Source organism: Vulpes lagopus, chromosome 7, assembly GCF_018345385.1.
Source record: "Vulpes lagopus strain Blue_001 chromosome 7, ASM1834538v1, whole genome shotgun sequence".
In the NCBI taxonomy this organism is placed as follows: Eukaryota; Metazoa; Chordata; class Mammalia; order Carnivora; family Canidae; genus Vulpes; species Vulpes lagopus.
Window position 1 is genome coordinate 109,117,772 of NC_054830.1, and position 24,268 is coordinate 109,142,039.

The 24,268-nt window shown below is 52.2% G+C and overlaps 1 protein-coding gene across 5 annotated transcripts in view; it reads left to right on the forward strand.

Annotated features, from left to right (window-relative positions):
- Positions 1-18,355, forward strand: part of LOC121494435 (core histone macro-H2A.1) — a 78,128-nt gene extending 59,773 nt beyond the window's left edge. For 3 of the 5 annotated variants that reach the window (XM_041760867.1, XM_041760868.1, XM_041760866.1), the window contains exons 7-9: positions 6,441-6,530; positions 9,018-9,192; positions 17,597-18,355. In XM_041760867.1, the coding sequence (XP_041616801.1) occupies positions 6,441-6,530; positions 9,018-9,192; positions 17,597-17,762 (431 nt within the window). In that variant the 3' untranslated portion in view covers positions 17,763-18,355. Of the gene's footprint in view, positions 1-1,632; positions 1,724-6,440; positions 6,531-9,017; positions 9,193-17,596 lie in introns of all 5 variants that reach the window. The other 2 variants (XM_041760869.1, XM_041760870.1) reach the window with 1 other exon arrangement.
- Positions 18,356-24,268: the final 5,913 nt, after the last annotated feature.

Here is a 24,268-nt window from a genome sequence, read left to right on the forward strand (position 1 = left end):
GGACAAGGCAAATTCCCAAATCCAAGATGATCACATGAGGATAAATCCTGAATGTTTACTTGCTCCAAGCCATTTCAAATGGAAATGATCTGATGACGTCTTACTAAGTGCAATTGGCTACTTTCCCCTTGATTGTCAATACATCGCCATCTAAATTCTCTTCCATAATGATCATACTGACTGCTGGTTACTTGGGAGGGATTTTTTTAAAAATGTGTTTGGTTTTTTTTTTAGAACTGAAAAATCTCAGGTTGCTACAAAATGATAGTTTCTCCATTTAAGCCTTAATCAGAAATGACAAAGCATGAACGCACTTGAAAAGGAAGACAATTAAACTGCATCAGTATATCGTTGTCTTTAATCCACCAGCAAATTGGTTTCCCCCAAATTGACCATCTACTGTCATTTCCTCAGTTTTCCCTACAAACTGAAAACAGTATATGACTGCATGCCAACTTCATGAATTGTTTGATTAGAGGATGATGATAAACAGGACAGCCTCTCTTTCTGAGTGAGTTCCTATGGGGGGAAAACTCTGCCCCAGAGCCATGCTGTCTCCACGGCTCAGGGCAAGCTCGGGGTGTACCCATCAGGTGTCCCGTTCTGTGGCTTGATCTTGGTACAGATGAACTGGCAGCTCAGGGAAGGCTCCTGTCCTCTTAGTTTTGAGCCTCGCTGGGGGCAGCAGACTAACAGATGCCCACGGATGGAGCCTCCTGCCCAATGCTGCCCTATGTATGTTTTTTTTAAAGCCTTTTGATCCCCTTTTGCTACCTTTGTCAGGTGGCAGATTCTTTTACCAGCAGAGATGCTCCTTCTAGAGTCCAGGCCCGACCCACACAGACTGGGTATGATAGTGGGCTGGAAACATGGGAACCAGGTCTCAAGAATGCAATTGCGTGAACTCATTTTCCAACCATATACTTTCTTTATACAGATGTTTTCTTTAAAAAAGAAAAAAAAGCCACAAGCTAGAAAAAGCAGGGATCCTATCCAAAGTATATTTTGTACATAAAATACATGAAAATAAGATTGACGAGAATAAATGGTAGACCTGGAAAAACTGTGACACGCTGAGGGGGAATATAAAGGCAATTCTCTATGCACACATACTGTTTTCTTGGTTTTTAAGAGATGTCCCTTGAAGGCAGACAAAACGGTGAATGTCCTGAGAATAAAACTCCAGCTCTGAAAGTTGCTGCCGACAAAATGGAGAAACTTGTTGTTGTGGTTGGCCTGATGGTCCACATTTTTTTTAAAACAGATGCCATGTTTTAGTAGTCTTCTCAGTGGGGTGCCAGTTTTATAGGTTTTTGCGAAGTGAAATGGGGCATTCGTTGTTTTGTTATTTCTTTTAATCTTTGGAAATGATCTCATGTGTGTGTTTCTCTTTTTTTGGACATGTCATTCGAATGTTTGATTTAAACATGTCACATTTGATATTCCTCCTCCTCCTCCTCCTCCTCCTCACCCCCATCCACATGTGCGCACACTTCGTGGACTGATTGCCCCTTGGGCTCATATGTTGGAATCGACCAGGTAGGCCAGCCCTGCCATTGGGGCATTAGTAAATGTGCCTGTGCGTGGGTCTCGGTCCAACACAGTTGATATACATTTGTTTACCTGTTATAGTTGCAAGTTGTACAGGCTGACATTGCCTCGATCGACAGTGATGCTGTCGTTCACCCGACAAACACTGACTTCTACACCGGTGGTGAAGTAGGTAATGCCTAGCCGGGTGCTGCCGAGAGTGTGTGTGTGCATGGTCAGTCGGCCGCCGCAGACAGCTTGATCCTTTGACAGCTATGCAGGGCTGCATTCATTTCACACTTCCAGCTGTCCTGACCTCCCCACGGTCTCCCATCCCTGGGCTGTGACCACGAGAAACTACAGCTAGCTGTCAGCCAGGGTGCATCATGCAGCTCCCAGATGGGCACACTTCTGGTTTGGAAACTGGTTCAGCAACATCATTTCAGCATTTGCTTCACGAGGCACAGCTTTGTTGGAGACTGGGTTCACCCATGATTTCCGCTGCACGGGGGATGCAGCCAGGTGGGCTGAGTGGCTTCCCAGACCACTTTGGTGCTGTCTGCATGGGTCTCTGCCCTGCCCCCACCTCCACCCCCACCCCCACTTTGGTGTCAGAGGCATGCTTTCTTCAAGATGGTCTTAAAGCCTCAGGGAACACACTGGGGTTCTCAGACCTTAACTGCATGAATATTACCTCATGCTGATGTGGGGCCCCCAGACTTCTCGAGACACACTCTCCTAGACCCAGAAAGCCCCTTCCTGTTCCCTGCAGCTGACATGCATCCTCATTTGGCTTGTGGCACTCACCAGCTGAGGGTTCAGTGAGGGAGAGAGAGGGCCAGGCTGGGGCTGAGCAGTGCAGCTGCAGACTTGCTGCAGAGTGTCAGAGAGTGCCCTGCTTTACAAAGATGCTGTGGTGCTCATGTGAGGAGGGGGCATCCTGATGTTTTGGCGAAAAGGCACAAGGTTGGAGCTAGTTGGAAGGAGCTTAAATCCCAGCCTTGCCGTTACTGGTTATGGGGGCTGCGTAAGTTACTTAACTCCTCAGGGCCTCAGTTTTCCTACCTATGAAAGAGTGATCACGATGAGCATGATGTTCAAGTAGACAAAGCACCTTGTCTTGTGCCTGCCCCATGGTCAGTCCTTCCTGTCTGGCATCTATGATTTGTCTGGCATCTATGGTAGATGAGCTCGTCCCAAGAACAGCACGCTGGCTGTAGATTTGAATGTCACTTTCTCAAGTGGTGCCCTTTCTAATAGGGGCAAAAGTGAAGTCATCCTGAAGGGTGAGGCTACCAGGATTTTCCTGAGCGTCCCAGACACTGGAAGTACAAAAAGTTTAGCAATCTCCGAGGCTGTCCAGTCCTGTTTAGTGTCACTAGCAAAGTCTGCTGTTCGCAGTCTGCCCTAGCCACTGCTGTTTGGGCTGATTGCTCTCCTGGGCATTTTGGATCTCAGACGGGGATGAGAAAGACAAACTGGACGGGAAGTCCGGATTCGCTAAGTCTCCCAGGCCAAAATGAGAACGGGCTGTAGGCAATTAAAATAAACTCCACTTTCACAAGATTTTGGAGGAGTTTAAGAGCTCCTAAATCAGGCAGCTTAAGAGAAAGATACTCCCTTTCTTAACCAAATGAAAGCTTGATGGGAGGGAAGTACTTATTTGGAGGAAAATAAACAGAACAGCTAAGGGCTTATCTTCCTGCCAGGAGCCACTAAGGCCTGGGGTCATCCTGCCATCCAGGATTTGGGGTGAAATGGAAACTAGCAAACTTCCAGTGCAAAACTATCTTCCCCATGCCCAAGGAGAAGAGAAAGCCCACCTTTCTTTGCTGGGGAAGGCATGTGTTCAGCAGGATTAGCAACACCAGGAGGTAGAGCTAGAGGCTTTGAGATGGGAGCAGGAGCCAGTTTTGGGGTAACAGGCAAAGAACCTGCCCTTCCCAGGAGTCTCCTTGGAATCGTGACAGTGCTAATACTTACCCCTGAGATGGGCCTGCCCTCCCCCCACTTAGATGTACAGGGCAGGCACCAGTAGCTCGGTGACATGTCAGTAATCTGGCTCTGAGAGTTTGCCTGAGGTCACATCGCCGTTGCTCACAGACACTGTCACAGATGGACAAGAAGCTCAGCAGGGTCCGGATGGCTTGAGTGGCCTAGGAGGACCCTAAATGACTGTCAGAACCCAGGTCTTCCAAAGCCCACCTCCGTGCTTTTTCTCCGTGAACCAGTCCAGACTAGTACTGAACCCACTAATCTTTTATGATACCAAAACAATGACAAACCAGACTCAGACGTGGTCTCAATTGGTTCCAGCTCCCACTCTGGTGTGTGAGAGGGGAAAAGAGGAAGCTAGGACATGACCACTCCATCTCCCCCATTGGGTGTGAATTCCTGAGCCCCGAGACTGCTGGAAGAAGGAATGCCAGTGCAGGAATGCTTAGCCCCATGATTAACTCTTACCCATCACAGTTCTTTCTAACAGTGAAATAGACCACAGGCTTAGCCTGACGTTTGTCCAAGCCTAAATTCTCGCTCAGGCTGTTTTGAACACTGATACTTATGCCTGCTTTCTAAGCATGAAATAATGTTCTTGTTCTCATGGGAGTAACACATGTTTATGCTTGGGGGCAAAGAAGCCAATTGCTTTATGATTAACCCTGAAGTGAAGCCTAAAATGCCAGAGTCTTACCTTATGAGTGTTGACAATACGGTTGAAATGGGCCTGTTTCTTGTTACAAAGTACACGTGTGTCTACATGAACATGTGCATACATATGTGTGTGTAGGGGTCCAGTCCTGATGGGGGTGATTGCCTGCAACCTAGGGCTCAGTTTTTAAGTTCGGGAAATGCATTGAGTGTATTTTAACGTGCAAATTTTCACTTCTAATTAAAGCAAGATTTAATTATAAGTAAGAATTTTAAAGTAAACACTCTTCCTAAGATAAAACACCTTTAATTATAAATCAGCCCATTTTCTTAATACAGTAGACTTGAGAGAGGAGTTGGTAGTACCAGTACAATACTGATTTTCTTTTATCTTCCAAATTTCTTAGTGCCCCCTCCCCTGCCCCCCAAGCGTATGTACAATAGAGAACTCAGCCCTAAGATAGCTCTGAGAAGAGCAGCTATGCTTCCCTGCCTCAGGCCTGAGAACAGGTCAGGAGGCAAGGCATGGTGGGCGGTAGTGTTTGGGACCCTGCAGGTTCAGACTTAAGATCCATTTTTCTCAGTTGCATGCTATTTTGAGTGAGCCTGTAATTGGGCCTCACTCCTCCGGGTTGTATCCTCCAAGTGTGCACTCCCTGCAAGATGGAGGTGCCCGTGAGGCCTGACCCTGCTCCCTGATGCCCACTCCAGCCACCTCCCTGATGCTGGTCTTTGTCAGAAATGTACTACAGCTGTCCCAGCGGTTAGAAGTCTCTGGAGTGGAGGTCTTTTCTCTCCTGACTCCTCTGCCATGTAAAGCACCTGTGGCTGCTTTCTGAGACAGGTAAAGGCATGAAGGTGGTCTCGGCTAATGAGGGATGCTGGACCCCACCCCTAGCATCCCACGCTAATCTCTCCCCAAAAGCCCGGCCTTCACTTAGAGCTCTGCAGGGGTGACGGCCTGCTGGTGAGGTTTGTTCACGCACCCCAAACTCCCTGCAGCGGGCTGGCACACAGGTCAGGGCCTGCCGTTACCGAGGTGCTGATTTGTGACTGTGCCCCTACCATGCGCTCCTCTTCCTCCTCAATACTTCCTGGGGTTAGTGCACACCTCCTCAGACCTCGTCCCGGAAGGGTGACTCCAAAGAGAATTTGGGCTGGCGCACTCTGATGTGCCCTGACACATACTACCAGGTGCTAAGTGCAATGTAGAATATTCCAAGATAAATGGTGAATCTTAAGGGGAGTATTTTATCCTCTTGTGAGGAAAAGTACTTTAAAATGTGCAAAACTGATGAATCAGAGCTTAAGGAAGACTGAGACCCCATTCTGGCCAAACCTAAGAGGATGATGTTTTCACTCGGTTTGAGCGCTGCTTGCTGTGCCACATGAGGCACTGAGTCAGCAGATGTCAGAGGGCTTGGTAAGGTCGTGTGGGCCCTCGGCTTTCATAGCAGGAACGGAATACTGAGTGAGATTGCTAATTCCAAAAAAGGTGTGCTGCCTACCTCACTGGATTTAATCTTGAAGATCTGGCCCTGAACAGTTCAATCACCTTCCTTTCACATGGTACAAGGTCGCCTTTAAGCTCTGCTTCTGAGGTTGCCTTCCTTTACCTAAAGTGATTCTCAGTCATTAGTGTGATGAAGGAAATACTGTCTAAAGCCATTTTTTTTTGTTTTTATTTTTTTTATTTTTTTGTATTCACATATGATGGCAAAGCTGCAAAATAGGAACGAAGCACACTAATAGTGCTGGTCCAGAGGTGGCCAAATGTGAATGCTTTCTTCTGGGCCTGCTGTCAGGGGAGACCTGGCTCCCTGATGGGAGCATGGTATCCTTCCCCCAAAGCCTCCTTATTTGGGGGTTCTCCCCAGAGACAGAGAAGAACATCTAGGGGAAGCATGAGCTCAGAAGCCAACACCATCTGGTTTCTCAGGGCAACAAATAACATGCAGAAAGGCATGCTTGCAATGAATAGGCATGTCCCATGTCCCTCACATCTCTGGCATACCCAGGATTACCCTGAGCCACTCCCAAAAGTGAGACAGAAGAGACGGCTCAGTGGTAATTGGCCACTGGTGGGTCCTTTGTAAATACCACTTTTTACAATTTAACCAAAGCTTGGTTCCTGTTTTGCAGCCGTATGGAAATTTAGTTGGTCAGATCATTTGAAGTATGTAATCACCTGACATGCTAAGTGTCTGTGTGTGCCCCAAGACACAAGAAGGGCAATCTGACCTCACCCTGTCCTTGTCTAGGAAACACGCTGGAGAAGAAAGGTGGCAAGGAGTTTGTGGAGGCTGTTCTGGAACTCCGAAAAAAGAACGGGCCCTTGGAAGTAGCTGGAGGTGAGCTGGGGAAGCACCCTGCTTATCTGGTTTGTGCAGCATCAGGAGAACCAGGTTCTGAGACCTCTTGGGATTCAGAGGTGCAGGTCATGCAAACCTGTCTCCCTAGCTGGAGCCCCAGGGACTCCTGTCAGCTTTACAACTTGGACTTGCCACATGCAAGTTGTCGGCGGGAAGCCTAAGGGTTGTGAAAACCGCCTTTCCAATTTTTTTCTTTATTGCTCAAAATAGCTTTTAAATGTTTGATGTCTAGACCTCTAATTTTAAGGAATTACAGCAGCCCACTTTGGCAAAGCTAAGAGCCGAGAATTGTAGATAGTGATACTGAGCCATCTGTGGAAGTGCTGGGGAGAAATGCAAATTAATCATTTTCATTCAGCCATCTGTGTTTTCCATGGGAAAAATAAAAATAGACATTTTTCATTTGCCCATCACACCTTTCCTGATACCAGGGGTAAGAAAACGACTTGTAACCTGGTATAGGGAGAAGGATTGCAAAGAGCTGGAGGTAGATCCTTCTTTCTGCTGCTGGCCTGGATTTTGAAATCTGAGGTGGTCAGTAGGATGTGCAGGACAGATGGCCTCCTCCAGGGCCTGGATGTCTAGTGGGGTGAGGCCCGGTTCATTCCACCAGCTGTGTGAGGACAAGCCAAACTTGTCCTTGCTTGGGGCCCCAGCTTCTCTTCATGCTTGATGGTCCCCACTACCCATTCTTTTTTCTTTTTTTAATATTTTATTTATTCATGAGAGATACAGAGAGAGGCAGAGACATAGGCAGAGGGAGAAGTGGGCTCCACACAAGGAACCTGATGTGGGACTCAATTCCAGGATCCCAGGATCATGCCCTGAGCTGAAGGCAAATGCTCAACCACTGAGCCACCTGGGTGCCCCCGCCCCCAATGCCCATTCTCTCTTGTAGATCCTATTTTTAAAATGAATATTAACTACAGGTGTCAACAGTTACTATGTGACTGCTACACAATCCCTCTCAGAGGGCACATCAGTGACCCTCTTTCCCCAATCATCCTTTGCTAGGCACAGAGCCTGGGGTGGAGAGTAGGGTAGCATTCCCTCTGCTGATCTGTGCCTTTGATCTCTGCCCTGCCCAACCCCGTAGCCAAGCTTGGCTACGAAGGGGTATCAGGGCAAGTTATGTTTCCAAGCCCTTCTAGGCATTTCCACCAAAGTCCCATATGGAACAAGGTAGGACCCTTGTGTCATTAACTACCCAGCCAGGGGCTCCTGGCCTTTCCTCAGTTCCTTCCTGGCACCTCTCTGTGCCAGCCCAGAGGTCCTTCCTTTGGGGTGACCCCCAGATGGAGATGTGACAAGAGGCACACTGGTGCTGCCATGTTCCAAACTCAGCTGGTGACACTGAGCCATGGCTGAGGCAGACTCATGACAGTTAGCATGGCTCAAGACCTGTGCACCTGTTTTCATAATTTATTTCATTCTTGATATTAAGATCTGTTTCACAAGATTGTTTTAAAATATTTTTAAACATGCAAAGGTAGTAACATAGCCCTGCTGCACTGTGCGCAGGTGTATGATCCCTGTTGGGGTGGTTCTTTCCCGTCCTTTCCCACGCATCGTTGAGCAGTGACTTCTCCTGAGGACAGACCAGTGTGTAAACCCTGCAACCTCCCATTGCCTGCGGGTCAGCCCTTCTGCCCAATCAGTATCTGCTATGGTCAAAACCTACTTTGAAGCCCTCCCCCTGAGGGCGGTTCTTCACCAAACCACAGTGGTGGTATGGAGACCTCAGTGTGGTCTTTTACAGAAATAGAGCACGCAGCCCTTCCCAGACCCAGTGACCCGGAACCGCCAGCTTTGCGGTGCATCTTTGGGGAAGGGAGTTGTAGAACATGTTCCGGAAGACCCTGAGTTGACCTGTTACCCTTGCCCCGGGGGATGGAGGGATGGTGGTAGGAAGGCAGCACACCTGAGGCGGCGTGGGCATGTGTAGCTGGACCAAGCAGCTCTTCAAGACCAGAAATAAGCGTATTGTGGAAGAACGGTTTATTTCTGTCTATGCTAAGGGGGAATCAGTGAAGGAGAAGAGGAGCTGCCAGCCTTGTTGCTTCAAGGTTCATTAAATGGAGATAATTAGGAACTATCTGTACAGGAGTCCACTGGAGAAATGGGGCTTGGAGATCCCAAAAGGTAAATCTGAGGGTGCAAAGGGTCTGCCTCCAGGAGGATACAGAGGGGGATCCCTATAATCGTGGCTAAAGTTCCTGTCAGTGATGTGTCCTCATGCCAGCTCTCCAAGCGCTGGGTCTTGGCCCGGTGTTTCCCCTGAGAAGACTAGCCATGGAGCAACAATTTGCACTTGGAGCTGACCTCAGAAGCACAACCAGCAGGCAGGTGCAAGATACAGGGGGAGCCCAGGAGATGTGCTACAGCTGGAGGGGTCTGCATTGGGCATCTGGGGCCCTGTGCCTTGCAGAGGGACAGAACTCACTATTCCTGTCTCGTCCCCTCCAGCTGCTGTCAGTGCAGGTCATGGCCTGCCTGCCAAGTTTGTGATCCACTGTAACAGTCCGGTGTGGGGTGCAGACAAGTGTGAGGAACTTCTGGAAAAGACGGTGAAGAACTGCTTGGCCCTGGCAGATGACAAGAAGCTCAAGTCCATCGCGTTTCCATCCATTGGCAGTGGAAGGTAAGTGCACACGGCCTGTGGTGTCATTAGTGGATGTGCTCAGTGGCATATTGAGCCCATTGTCGTGGAGGTCTGGAGGTTGCTTCCAACCCCCTTGCTTTAGTCGAGAAGACCCAAAGCCAGAGATAAGGAATAATACAAACACGAATGTCCGAAAGTGACCTCGGGGTGTACTAGGACCATCAGAGATACTGGCTTAGATAGTGAGACACAGGTGTGGGGTGAGTGGGGAGGATAGGGGAGGTATGAATGCGGGGATGCTTGTCACAAGAGGCGCCCCCCCCCCGAACCCCAGCATTCTCTGAGCAAAGCCCTCTGCCTCTTCCCTTTGTTTTCCCAGGCATCCTTCACTTTCCCCACACCTGTGCTCTCTGCCTCTCTGTCCTGCTGTTTCACTGTGAGGGATGGGCCTGAGCAGGCACTTAAGTACCAAACAGGGCTGGGCCCAGCCCCCTCTGGGTGTATGCTCGGAGAGAGGAGAGGGCCTTGGGAGCTCCATGGCATGTGGAAGAGGCTGTGACCCACTGCTCCTCCCATCACAGGGTCCTCCCTGCTGCATACCTCCAGAAGGCTCGCAGTCTGGATTGGGCCCTGAGGTGATGGGAAACTGGCCTGCAGAGGCTGCAGTGGGGATATCTTGGGCTTGAGAATGGCCACAACCTGGGGCTCTCTGTACTGGCCGTGGCTGTACCTGGGGCATCCCATCCAGAGCACGCGGCTCCTTGGGTCAATCCCTCAGGATTAGGCCGGGCTTTAGGTGACAGCACAGTGACTTTCCTTGACACCACAAGCTGCACCCAGTGAGCCTGAGGATCAATCCTCAAACCCCTTCCTTGCATTTATAGCAAGCTCCTCTTTTCAAAGCACTTCCCTTCTGAACCCATGGGGAAGATAGAGAGTGGAGCTTGCTCTTACCATCTTGGCCAAGCTTTGTAACTGCCTTCCAGAACGCTGCTGTCACTGAGTTTCCACACCTGCAGTCACAGAGCTGGCCCTGGGCAGGCTTCCTGTCCTATGACCCGGGGAGGGTGGGGGGTCTGCTCAAGCAGAGCTTTGACACTGCACCCAGGAGGCCTTTCCCACAGGCATGGCCACTGGGCCCCAGGGCTTTCTGTGGCCTGCAGACATTGTGTAGTGCTGCCAGGACTTACCAGAGGACTGAAAGGGGGAAGAGCTGTGGCTAGAGCCTCTGTCACTGGCCACCTCTATCAGCGGCAGATGCTCCCAGGCGGTGGGTGTCTCCCCTTCCCCCTCCTGTAGTTTTGAGCAGCCAAGCCATCCAGTACCGGGTCCTACTTTTACAGTCCTCGGTGCCAGTACAGTGAGCTCTGTCCTCTGCCTTACTAGCAAAAGGCAGCTGCCACATTCCCACATATGTGTGGGAGGAGAAGAACCCACGAGGAAAGCTCATGCCAGCACCCCTCCCTCACGCATGCCTACGCTCTCCCTGCCCTGTATGCCGAGTGCCACTTTACTGCCAAAGTGAGGGATGCCCACCCATTGGTTTGGAGTGTCATCTGTGCTTCCAGTCACTACGGTTTCACATTCTGTTCTTTTGCCAAAGGCCGATGTGGAATGTAACTTTAAAACACTATTTAAATGCCTCTTAAAAGTGAAAGGAGATAGAGCATTGGAAGCTCCTTGGTTGGCTCCTTATCCTGTCAGGACACATGGCAAAGAAGCAACCCAGCAAGCACCGCCCGGCTTACACTTTCCCCCAGAAGTAATAGGTGCCAGAGTCCATTCAAAACCATTTTGGACAAAGTGCTTGTGAACCAGAGCGTAAGTAGCCAGCTTCCTGCTTCCCCCATCTCCCCTTTGGCACTGTGCTGCTGTGTGACCCCAGCTAACCAGGTTAGCCTCTCTGTCCTGCCTTATCAGTGAGCGAGGCTCTGGGGACTGCCCTTCCTCACAGATGGCTCCGAGGCTCAATTAGTGCTTCGGATGCACTTTGATCTGCTCTGATGAAAGGTGCTTCCGAAGAAAGAAGCAATAGGAGCCTTTATTGGAGGTAATAATTTCATATGGCTATTGGGAAACTTTTAATTGAAGCATAAAAGTAATTCTCTACGTTTTTCATGGAGTAAAAAGTTTTTTAAAAACAATCAATTGAAAGCTTTTAAGAGGGCAGAGTGCCAAAGGCAAGCACATGTGCACCAGCCACCATCCCCACATCTGTCAGGCAGACCTTGCCCCACAGAGCCATGTAAACAGCTGCCCTGTCTTTCATGAGTAAAGATTGGGATTACACCAGAGCCAGCCTGTAAATCACAGTGGGTTTTAGGAGGGGAAATAAAACAGCTTGTTTGTGGCATCCAGTGTCTCCGGCATAAAAGTCATGTTGGAATTAAAACAATATAAATGCAAACATGTTGGTAAAGAGCAGTGGGAACACTTTCTCTCAGCCAAGGCCCAGCATGTGGAGAATGACTGCAGCCTCACGCCCCCTCTGCTGGCCCACTGGCCCCAGGGCCAACCGTCAAGCCCCCTAAAGGTGAAACCCTGGCCTCGGGGAAACCACCTCTAGCCTCTGGATATCCTGTCCTTGGTCACTGCGGTCACGGTATTTATGGATACCTACACTCTCTCAGCTCAGTTTGACATTCAGGGACGGCCTGTCTCTGGAGGGGTGGTATAAAGGGAATAGGAAGTTTGGGGTTTTGATTAAACTCTCCTTAGATTTATGAGCTTAAAAGACCAGCCAGTTTGTGTTTTTCAAGCTACCATTTATGGGTTTTGCTTCAGTCCCATGTACTGTGCTAAACCCTCAATCTGCATTATCTCTCAACACCACCACCAGGTGAGCACTGTCATTAATTCCACTCAAAGCAAAAACAGCCCAAACGATGAAAAGGGTTACCTTACTCGACATGACAGAGCTTGGACTGGGTAGAGCCAGAATTTGACTGGAAGTCCTTGGCATCAGTGTTGGGGAGATGAGGGCACATGGAACCTCTTCCTCCTGTCTCAATTGGTCAACAGACCCCTTTTGCCCTCCACTGGATGATCACCTCACTACCTGAGTGTACTCTATAGGAGTGGATTCTAGGGAACCTTGGAAAGGAAACTGCACCCTGGAATGCTCTGACCTGCCTAGGCCTAGCCCTCAGCCTCCCTCCACCCTGAGAATTGGCCATTGAAGAGAAATAGGATGGAACCAACCTGAAGGGGGAGGATTAGTTATTAGCCTAAAAACACCCTGGAGCAAGAGAAGAGGTCACAGTGGGCTGTGCCTATACCCTCCAGAACTGTAGCCCACTGCTCTCAGCTGGCAGCCTGGTCTTTACCTCCGAAAGGAGTGGCCTTCAGGTGGGGCAACTTGACCAAGGCAGTTTCTCCAAGCTACACAGAACATGGGAAAGTGCAATGCCCCAGGGATCCCTGGGTGGCGCAGCGGTTTGGTGCCTGCCTTTGGCCCAGGGCGCGATCCTAGAGACCCGGGATCGAATCCCACGTCGGGCTCCCGGTGCATGGAGCCTGCTTCTCCCTCTGCCTGTGTCTCTGCCTCTCTCTCTCTCTCTGTGTGTGTGTGACTATCATTAAAAAAAAAAAAAAAAAAAAAAGTGCAATGCCCCAGGAGCACAGTGTGAGAGAGACCCTTATCCTAGCAGAAACGTGACTCCCAGGAGCACACTTTTCCAGTGTCACGCAGCCTTCCAAGCCATTCAGCTCTACACTCTCCCAGACTGCCAGGACCATTAGATAGGTGGACCAGTCCACCTCAGACACCAGCGTCCATCTAGAATCCACCTTTAATCCTACCCTGACTTCACAGGCAAGCTCCTGAAATCTGCCTGGCCTCCCTCCCAGGACATAGCTTCTCCCCACAGGATTCTCCAGTGTCCCCGATCAGCCTTTTTCAACACTGCTCTGGGCCCATAGTCCTATGTCCCTGCCAGAGCCAGCCCTACAGGGGAGCTCACCGGTAATGGGGATGCCTGGTGATGCCCCATCCATTATGTGGGGGCTCAGGAGCACTGGGGGAACTTCAGCGTCATCTGTGATGTGGCCTTTGCGAACCAAGAATCCCTGTCATCCAGGTGGAATGGAAACAACCAACCAAGATGTAGTTCCCAGCTATCACTGACCAGGCTGACCCAAAAACACTAGATAAAGAAAGCCTGTGTGGTCCCTTGTACTGGTCTAGGGAAGCTGAGGCCTAGGACACTGGAGAAGGGCTGTTCAAGACAACTGGACTGACATCAGGGGAAGCTTAGACATCCCCTTAGTCTGCTCAAGGTCGAAGAGAGTGGCTGCAGGGTAACTTAAGGCACATGCTGTTCTCACAGTCTCTGTGGGGGCCCAAGTGGGAAGAGGAGGGACACACACCTCTTGGGGACATCAGCATCCCTGGTATCAGCCTGTGTATCCATAAGGTGCCATTGTCCAGGCATGGACACTAACACTTGGAGAGGTTAATGCCCCAGCCCTAGGGCAGCTGGGATTCAACCCCAGATCCCCACTAGAACAGAAGCCTGTATCCCCATTTGCTTTACTGTGTCTTGGGAACGGTGGGTATGTGGTCTTTTCCAGAAGATGGACAAAATGCTATCAGGGGGCAGTGGGCCCAAAGACTTGGCCAAGCAGGGATGGCCATTCAGGGTGGCTGCAGCAAGGGAAAACCCAAGCAGCCAGGAAGCCAGGAGCAGAGCAAGATATCAGGCCACTGAGCTCCTGAAGCTGGCTCATGCTGCACCAGGGCCCCTGTGTCACCTGGCCACGTGGTGTGTGCCAGCAGTTGTGGCCGACAGCTAGGCATCACAGACCTGCCAACAGCTTTCTGGGGGCCTGAGGCCAACACAGCATAGGGAAGGTGCAGTGACGAATGCTGTCATGGGGCTGGGAGGAAGGCGGTTTTGCACCACATGAGCCTTTACGAAGACCCTGCAAGACTGCCTGCTGTAGGAAATCCTGCAGTTTATCTTGTTCACCACTCACGGCCTCCTGAGATAGCAGATGCGTGAATTACCCACCTGCTCCCCTGGATGGGCAGCGAGCCACAGAGGCAGGGCCTAGACTCAACTGTGTGGCTCTGTGGCCTGAGCCCCTGGAGAGTGGGAGGACTGCCCAGGCCACTATGTGTGCCACAGTTGCCCCTGACTTGAGTGTACTGGGCCTGCTGTGTAAAGAAGTCCTGGGACACCATCTACTTGTACGTTCCATTTTGCCGCAAACCCTTCTAACTGTGGCTCCGAGATACACTTTGCAGCCCTGACAATCTAAGGAAAGCTCTTACCTTCCCTAGTCCTTCCTGGCGGCCTGTGTGGTCTGCAGCAGCCAGTCCCATAGCTGGACTTCCTGAGCCTGTGGGGGGCCTAGGACAGAGGGAGGGGTTTGTCAACAGGAGATGTTTGGAGAAACAAATGAAACTCACGTGTACCCGGCCACGATCCTAAAAGATACTTTTTCATGCTCTGAGCAGTAGGGCCTGCAAGGTACGGATACTGCAGGTGTAAAACCTTCGGTTCCCACCTTGCTCCCCCACTGACAGGTTCCTACCCATGGGGCCCACCCTATGAGTGCAGATTACAAAGTCCATGTGGCTGCGTGCAGAACAGTGGTTCTCATGGGTATTCCCTACACCTGGTGGAGCCCAGGACTCTGCACTTGGACAAGCCCTCTCTGATCCTGGAAGAGGCAACAACTGAGAACCATCAACACACAGGAGCAGGACAGAACATTCCCTCACTGACAGTGACTTTTCCAGAGTCCGAAGAGGGGGGCAGGAATGAAAAGCTACCGGCGACAGTCTGAGTCAGCAAGTGCTGGAGTCTGGCAGGAGCACCAGGCATGCCTTTGGTCAGCAGGGCACTACGTCTCCCCCAGCTCGGGCACCCCAGCCATAGCATGGGTGAGGGCAGCAGGCTGGTGAAACAAACCACCAGAGGAGGGGGGCTGCGGCCATCAGGCAGGCACCTCGACAGACGGCAGGGAGAGTCAGTCTACAGGCCCTCACCTGAGCCCAGTTACCCCTGTGGGCATGATGCAGAGGTCAGAAAGGCACCCTTACTGTGGGAGCTGAGGGCATGGTCTTGGGCTTCCAGGGCCGAGATCAATTCCTCACAGCCCTGCTCAGCCCCAGCGGCAAGGCCATGTCCACACATGATGCTCTGCCTGGACTGGAAGCTGAGTTCCCTTGGCAGGAGCCCCAGCTACTCCCAGTGATGGTCCAGGCTTCCCGTCCTGCTGCAGCTCCCAGGAGCTCCCCACTCCTGCAGGTCAGGCCACTGGCTGCTGCCTCCCTGGGGCTTACTCACCAGGAATGAAATGAGGGGCTGTAATCTGGCAAGTCCTTTGGGCAGCAGCTGAATTTACAGCAGGAAAGTAAATATTTGCTCTTTGGGAGATACTTAAAAGGGGGCCTTATTCCAGTGACCCCATGATCCTGTATCTGCACAGCCCTCCCCAAAAGCTGGCCTTCATCCCACTCTCAGGAGCAGGACTGAGTGAAGGGCAGCCCCTCTGCACCCACGGACTCCCCACAACACTCACATACACACATGCCCCTGGGAACATGCTCACTAGAGATGCACCCCTAAAATGGAAGGTCGAGTTCATGTCCTCAAGCACTTGCCAACACGTGCCTTGTTCTGGACAACCTATGCTGTGAAAATTGTCAGGGCAGGAGATGACGGCCAGGCGTGGGGAGAACAGTTGCTTCCCAAAGCTCCTTCCCAAGTCTGCTAGGGAAAGGGGCGGAGGGGAATGACTTGCCTCGTGTGTCCCACTTCTCCCCCCCCACACAGCAAAACCCTTTGTTCCACATGGTGTCCACCACCCTCCATCCTGCCTGCCTCCTGGTCACCCTTCCTACTCTGGTGGTAGACGTAGCGCCCAGGATCTGCTCCAGAGGAATGTGGGCCTCATGGCACCTTGCTAGCTGGCACAGCTCTGCAGCTCTTCATGGACAGTCCTGTGTGTGCTGGCTGCTTTGGGGGTGTGCCATGTGGCTGATGAGGATCCGCCTGAGCGAAGGATCCTTTGCACCCCACTATCGACCATGGGCCACTCTGCATGGAAGCGTGCCCTTGGTGACGTCCCTTGTCTGCTAAGGATTAGCTTCACTTCTGTAGCATCCAGAAGTTACTAGGGATCCATCTTCAAGCTGGGCAAAGCCCTGTGTGATGGAAAGCAAGTCCTCAGACTGTTTTCACCTGTAACTCTAAGGTGCTCTGAGTCCTGAGAGTAAGTGTAAGAGTCCACAGAGTAAGTGTGGCTCTCCAGGGGAGCCAGCCAAGGTACTTCACAACTTACAGGCACTTAGTGAGCAAGGCTCAGAGTGTTCGAAGACATTTGAAAACCTCTCACCTTGTGGCAGGTACCCCATCTGGAGGAGAGGTGGAGTCAAAACTGGCAGGTTGGCTCAGCACTTTGGCTACCAATAGTCCCCAGGCTCAGGGCAGTTCAAAGACTGTAGACCTGCCAATGAAGAAAGAGATCCCCATGAAAATTGGCCCCAGCCTCACACCCGAGTATCCTTAACTGTACACGGGGCCAGTAGGATCTGAACCCAGGGCCACTGGCTCCAAAGCTCACGTCATTCCTGCTGGACTAGGCAAGCTGCTATGTTCCTGCCACTGTCCTGGGTCACCTGAGTCCTGTACCTGCGGGATTGACCAGGGTCGGTCTCAGGCACTGAGGAGCAAGTGGTGTCAATTGTTCTAGGCCTCATTTGAGATTCTTAAGAATTCTGTGCACCTATCCTTGAAATTGCCACCTGACATTTAAGTGGAAGTACGCATGAATTCACAGCCATTTGGCCTTGAGTCTTGGATGTTGTCTCTTGAGGTGAAGGGGTCCCCGGGCCAAGAGTTGTTCCCCATACCCCCAGCTCTCCTATGCCCTGGCCTTCGGGTGGTGCAAGCTAGGGTGCTCTGGGATGCATCCCGGGCCCGCAGCTCCAGCACCTACGAAGTGAAGGGTGTAACCATCCTACCTGTGTGCATGCAGAACAGCTCCCTCTCGGGGAAGCTCCCGCCTCCAGTCGTCCCATAGAGTGAGCCCCAGAGCTGAGGGTCAAGCCCAGTGCGAGTCACAGTGATGCTGGGAGAGGAAACACAGGAGCTGGAGCTACCCTGGGGAGACTTAATGCCCAAAACGCAGATCCTGCGTGTCTGCTGGTTGCTTTCCGAAAATCCGCCGTGTCCCCTTCCTCCGAGGGCACAGAGGACCTTGTCCTGCAGGTCCCAGCTCTCCGCCCACTTGTCCATCCCGTGTGGCAGGCGTTGGTCTCTTTCATGCCTGTGCATGGGCGGCCACAGGACCCCACGCCCCCCCCCCCCCCCGTGGGCACTGAGGCAACACAGACAAAGCACAACACTCGCCTCAGAGCCTCGGGGAGGGAGACGGGCAGGGCCACGGCCCAGCGGTCTCTCTGGCAGCTGAGCACCTTTCTCTCCCGCAGGAATGGTTTTCCAAAGCAGACGGCAGCGCAGCTGATTCTGAAGGCCATCTCCAGTTACTTCGTGTCAACAATGTCCTCTTCCATCAAAACGGTGTATTTCGTGCTCTTTGACAGCGAGAGTATAGGCATCTACGTACAGGAAATGGCCAAGCTGGACGCCAACTAGGCTGAGGAACTACAGAGCCAGCCTGCACCATGCCCCTGCCTCCACCTTGCAAGAAAGAAAGAAAAATCCCCTTCACTCCTGTTGGGAGGCGGGACCCTTTCATTTCCAATTTTGCTCATCTAGGGAAAATAAGGTTTTGGTTTCCAGTTTAATTGTTTTTGACCTTCTAAAATGTTTTTACGTTAGCACTGATAGTTGGCATTACTGTTGTTAAGCACTGTGTTCCAGACCGTGTCTGACTTTAGTGTAACCTAGGAGATTTTATAGTTTTATTTTAATGAAATCCTGCTTGACGCAGAACAGCGGGGAGAGCAGTGTCTTCTACGTGTGGCCGAATCCAGGAAGCCTGTTTTGTAACCGTGTGTTGTGGTGCTTTATTGTACACCCAGTGGCGTTCTTTTTACTATAATGTTCCTTTTTTTTCCTCAAGAAGAAAAATCATGAATTTGCAGACTTAATTTTTTGTTTACTTTTTGTCTTAATGATGGATTTGAAAATGAAAGATTTAAAAAGGCAGAACAGAATCTGTTGTCCTTAATTATATTTGCAATTTGGAATTTGTGTGAATTGATTTAGTAAAATGTTAAACTGCTCTTGTGACTGGTGTGTTTCAAGTTACTGTGCCATGAGCCCTGGGTGGGCTTCTCTCCTCACAGGGTGGGGGACTAGGTGTGGCTGCTGCACCCGGTCCTGCCCCCCTCCCCCCGCACCTCCCTGGAAGCACCCCAGGGCCACTGCTGCCTGGACACAGGGGCATCTTCGGTCCCTAACAGCTGGTAGGGGGAGTTCATGTGAAGTCCCTCTTTCCATCCTTGTGACACTTGGGCAAAGTCATTCTCCCCATTGCATGGATGAGGAAGCAGACATGCTGAAAGCCGTGCAGGTGGCAAGTGGCAGACTGATATTCCAGTCCGGGTCTTTAGACGTGGAGCCCAGCTCTCTGCTGCCATTTGCCCTCTCCTGATGGATGCTCTCTCCAGCTCCTGGATGGACCCAGTGTCCCTGGGCCACTTGCCAAATGGAGCTGCAGAAGCCTGGAGCCCTCTGCGAGGGCTATGTTGGGCCCTTTGTTCCTACAGGACAGGGTTCCTGCTGCTAAGAACTTTCCAAGGGCAAGGCACCACTAATAAGGTCCTCAAGGTGTGCTGCTAGCTCTTGCACGCTTTCTGGAGGCTGCGGGTGGGGTTTAGTGATGCACGTTACAGCTGATCCTTGAACAACATGGGGGTTAGGGGTGCCAACCCCCACACAGTCGAAAATCTACATACTTACAAGTTCCCTAAAACTTAACTCCCAGTAGCCTACTGTTGACAGGAAGCCTTGCTGGTAACACAGCCGATGAACATAATCTGTACATTACCTATACGATATACTGGATTACTATAATAAAGAAAGCTCCAGAAAAAATGTTACTAAGAAAAGCAGAGAGAAGAGAAACTACACTTACAGTACTGCACTGTATTTATTGAAAAAAATCCTCACCTAAGTGGACCCGCAGAGTTCAAACCCATCTTGTTCAAGGGTCAGCTGTAGTTAGGGCTCAGCTGGACCAGAGTGGCTACACTTTTCGTTACCTGAATTCAGTTCACAAAACACAGACACTGCTTGCTTTAAAAGGCACTTTTGCCTTTATCCAAATGTGCCTACAACGCACAGAAGACTTTCTCTGTCTTTAAAAAGAAACGTGCCTGCTTCTAAAACAGACTTCAGCCAGGAGAAAATATGCAGTGCACTGCATATCGCAGATGACTGTAAAGGATCATTTTTCCTCTCCAAGCTGTGCCTAATGAAATCAAAATAGACATCCAAAGCCATCACACAAACACGCTTTTCAATGAAAAGGCAACTACTTCTCACCAAATCCTGACAGATGATTTTCCCCAAGTTTCTCCTAAAAGTAGGGTGTTATTAAAGCTTTTAGCTTTCTTCCCCAAGATTTCTACAGAGTCTACATTTCCTACTTCTTGATGAGAATTTAGCAACAATAATAGTAATGTCTGTAATTTATCATGGTGTATTCAAGAAGATGTATCTTAAAAAGTCATCACTTTGTAAGTAAGACCTTCACATTGTTTGCGTGGACAGACAAAGCCATTCACCCAAGAACGTTGTTTCTACAGGTAGAATCCGCAGCGTGCAGGGTGATGAGCAGCGCTACTGGTAGCTGGAAAGAGCGGCCTTTACTATGAGCCACGCACTGTCTTGAGCCCCTACAGAGACATCCTTCCATTCTGTCCTAGGGATGGTTCTAGGGGTAGTCCCTGTTATCAGAGCCATTTTACAGCTGAGAACACTGAGGCTGGGAGAAACTATGCGACTTGCCAGTGATCTCACAGCTAGGAAGGACAACCAGATTCAAGTGCAGAGATGCTGACTACTGAGATTCAGGGCTCACTCTAATCAGCAGCAAAAGAGAATCCAGGTCGCCATGGTGGTTATTTCTAACTCGGAGACCAAAACACAGAACGAAACCAGGGTTAAAAGGCTTCTAGCCATCAGCAAGGATGAATTCCCACCATTTGCTTTGAGCTGGATGGAACTGGAGGCTATTATGCTGAGTGAAGTAAGTCAGTCGAGAAGGACAATATCATATGGTTTCATTCATTTGGGGAATAGAAGAAATAGTGAAAGGGATTATAGGGGGAAGAAGGGGAAATGAATGGGAAAAAATTAGAGAGGGAGAGAGAACATGAAGACTCCTAACTCTGGGAAACGAACAAGGGGTGGTGGGAGGGGAGGTGGGCGGGAGGATGGGGTGACTGGGTGACGGGCACTTGATGGGATGAGTACTGGGTTATGTTGGCAAATTGAACTTCAATAATAAAAAAAGGGCTTCTAGGTGAATTGCGTTTGCTCAACCATGAGAAGGGACCACAGAAGCAAATCCCGCGTTTAGCAGGGGTCGTCCACTAGATGGTGCTAAAGGGACTGGGAAGCAGATAGAGGAAGGGGGGCTGGTTTCTGCTCTTCCCTCTGCACAAAAGAGTAAGTTGCATTTGTCAGGATTTGTGTGAATTATTTACCATAATCACCTAAATGTTTCTAAACTTTCACTAATCCAAAGTGCATCTCGCCCCTGAGATGTGGGCTCATTGAAGAAATTCTTTTCAGTGGAACGGAGGAAAGCAAGCCAGCCAACTGCCTGGGATTCCCATCATGTCTAAACCACCCAGTTAGCTTTTAAAACCAGGATCAAAAATTGTTCTCTGATGTCAGCCTCATGTTTACAGGGGAAAAAGAAAACAGCTTATTACTTTAAAGAAAAGTTGGTGCAACTGCGAGGGAAACTAGGAATGTACACGTGCCTCTATTCCAAAGACTGGCTGGCAGTCCGTGAGGTTGGCCAAAAGTGAACTGATTCCATACCCTGGGGGCCGTGCAGCCCTGTGGGCTGGTGGTGGCACCAGGCAGACGTCAGCCTCCAACTTGCCCTCGGCAGCTGGCCTCGGCCCTGCGTCCTGTAGCCGGCTCCCTCTGCCTCCTCCATCTGAGATCGCACGTGGCGCCAAAGTGGCCGCAGTCACTGCCGCGCGTGCCCACACGCACACACGCGCTGGTCCTCCACACCAGCTACTTCCCACCACAACCTTGTGATGCTGATGCTTGTCCTATCTTACAGATGACAAAAGTACAACTCTCCTCTCTAGGTGAGATGTAGCCCCCAAAGTCTTTGGTTGGCTCCCCTATTCTGTTATCCGAGCCCCCAGAGGTAGCCTCTCCTTTGGTACGCACCCCTAATTTTTGCTCGTTAGCCAGGCCGTCTTGCCTGTTCGCTGATAGGCCCCGTGTGGCCAGCCCTGGCAGCAGAACGTGTTGGAGGACAGCTATTCACAGCAACCCAGGGGCCGGTGAGATTTCCTGGGAACTTACTAGGCCTCTTGCAAAGGCAGATGGGACAGTGCCCCCGTCCAGCAGGCCGGGAGACCCGGAGCCTTGCTTGCTAGCCGGGCAGGGATTCAGGACAGAGCTGTGCTCACGGCTCGTGTGCAGGGAGGGGCGTGTGCAGGTGACACAGACCTGGACTTCAGAGGACAGGCTGCCATCTTCCAGGCGATAGGTGGCAGTGGCCAGATGGCACACAGGCACGGCAGCCCCAACGAGGGGAGCTACGGCGTCTGCTGGGGTCTGCAAGCCCAGGCCTGGACCCCACCGGCCAGCAGGCCAGCACCTCAGCCCTGGCCTCTGCTCGGCCCCATCCCTGGCCTGCGGAGCCGTCGGTCAGGGCCTGGGTTTATCTGTCAGAACTCCTCCTTCCCGCTCCGGGTCCGGAGGCCGGGTGTGGTCACAGAAGAGGCGAGAAGCGGAGACAAGAAAACGAGAGATGTGCAGCCATTTGCGCCTCTTGTCCAGGTGCGCCCTCCTCGTCCCACTCCCCTCCCAAGGCCGGAGGGTGACGACTCAGGGGGGCCAGTCGGCGCCGGGACAGGCAGTCATCAGGCAGTTTCCTGGCTGTCACTCAGGCCGCGCCGTCAGTCCCCCGAGTAGGCCGGCTCTCCCTCCGTGGGAGGCAGGGTGGCAGGGGGACAGCGGGGCTGCCTCCTTCACTAGCAACCCGATGTTTGATCTTCCTGGCCTGGCGCCACCACCAGCCAACGTTATCTTGGCAGCTGGCTTTGGTGCGGCCCTCAGAGGGATCCCCCTGAAAGTGCTGGGGTGGGAGGAGGGTCCTGGGCCCAGCCCCGGCCGAGAAGAAAGGGAAACGCTCAATGGCCAGGGGTGAGGCCCCCTTTCCTCTGGCATTTCTTCTGTTTGGAACCCAACCTGTTGTGTTTGCTTCTGGGGGCCCCCTGATATCAAAATAATATCCCATGACCCTCCTGACAGGGAGGTAATAAAACTGTTCATTAATCCCGGCCCTCATCACTGCCCTGCCAGGCTCCTTAGCAAAGGTGTGTAAATAGATTGGCCTTTCCCTGACCCCTAAAAATCAACTTTGCTTTGTCAAACTCCAGAAAGAGAGTGCTTCACGAATGCTCTCTCCACGGACGGCGCTATCCTCCTCACGGCCTGCGCCCCCCACTCCTGACACCCACACACTGTCGCCCACACACATCCATGAGACTCTGGAGCCCCGTCAGCGGAGTGCAGAATTGCGGGGCGTGCAGGTAAACACCCATCGTGAAGCATCCCGGACTCTGTCTCCCACAAAGCTGCTGAAATTTCTCCTCCAAGAAGCCGGTTTCGCTGTGTAAACGCAGACCTTTGCTAACAGCCCCATTGAGCGTGCTTACAGGGGGCACCCCCGAGGTCTGCTGGGGCCCTGCACCCAAAGAGGATGGGGGGCTGTGACGGGCCCCAGAGCACGTGCCACAGGGAGTGTACCCCAGGGGAAGAGGCCTCACATTACCCCAGAAACTGTGCCAATGTCACAAGGCCAAGGTCACTGCCGTGGCTTCACTGAGCGCGGAGAGATCAGAGGCCCACAGCGACACCCTCCAAATCTTGTCCAACGCCTGGGAGCCAGACCCAGGGCCACAGCACCAGGTGGCCCAGCCCGAGAGGGCACCTCCCGGCCACCAGCCCTGGCAGGGGACTCGGGTCCAGCCCCACACGCGACTGGGCCGGCTGCCGGCTCGGCACCCCCTGCGCCCCACCCCTCCTGCGCCCCAGGCAGGCGCCCGCAGCCTCAGGGAATACATCGAGGGAGACCGGGCAGGCCAGCTGTGGTGGGGCCCCAACTCTCCGCTCCCCACGTGGCAGCAGGGTAACGAGCTGTCAGTCACCGGCGCCGGCCGCGCCTAATTGGACCCAGCAGCCCTCATTAGGGCCCCCCGGAGGCCCTGCCCGCAGCACCCACCTCGGGGCGCCCCCGGAGCCCAGGAGGGAGAGCACCCGGCCGCCGCACATCTGGCCAGGGCGCAGCTGACAGTGAGGAACCCCTCCCGGCTGTCAGCGGCCGCCAATGAGGGTGGACACCAGCGAGCGGGGCGATGCCACAACTGCCCTTGGGGTGATGGACACCCCAGGGACCCCGCTTGGCAGGGGGCCCTGGCCTGAAGCCTCCTTGGCCTCAAGCGGCCCCAGCCGGCAGCGCAGGGCTGTGAGGAGGGCAGCACCCCAAACCATCACCCCCTCGGCCCCTCCACAGCCTGCAAGACACAACCCACGCCCGGCCCCCTCAGCCCTCGCCACGCCCCGGGGTGACAGCACAGCACCTCCAGCTGCAGAACGGATAGGAAAAGAGGGACCCATGGAAGTTTAGAAGCTGCCCCGTGAAGGTGACATGGGCCTGGGCTCCGAGGGAGGCTGCTCAGCCTCCACCGCCTCACCTTCCCACCTCCGCCCCTTTCCACTGGTACAGATTCTGTTTATGCTACTCTTATCTCGCTCTCAGGACTTCATGCACGCCACCTCCACAGCCTGGAACACGCCACTGCTACCTTTCACCTGTAATTCTGCTCAACCCTTCAGGTCTCAGCTCTTCGACCTCTGTGCTGCCTCCTCCGGGAAGCTTTCCTGGACTCCATCACTGTCTGGGCAAGGTGCCCTCTCTCGGTGCACTCTGC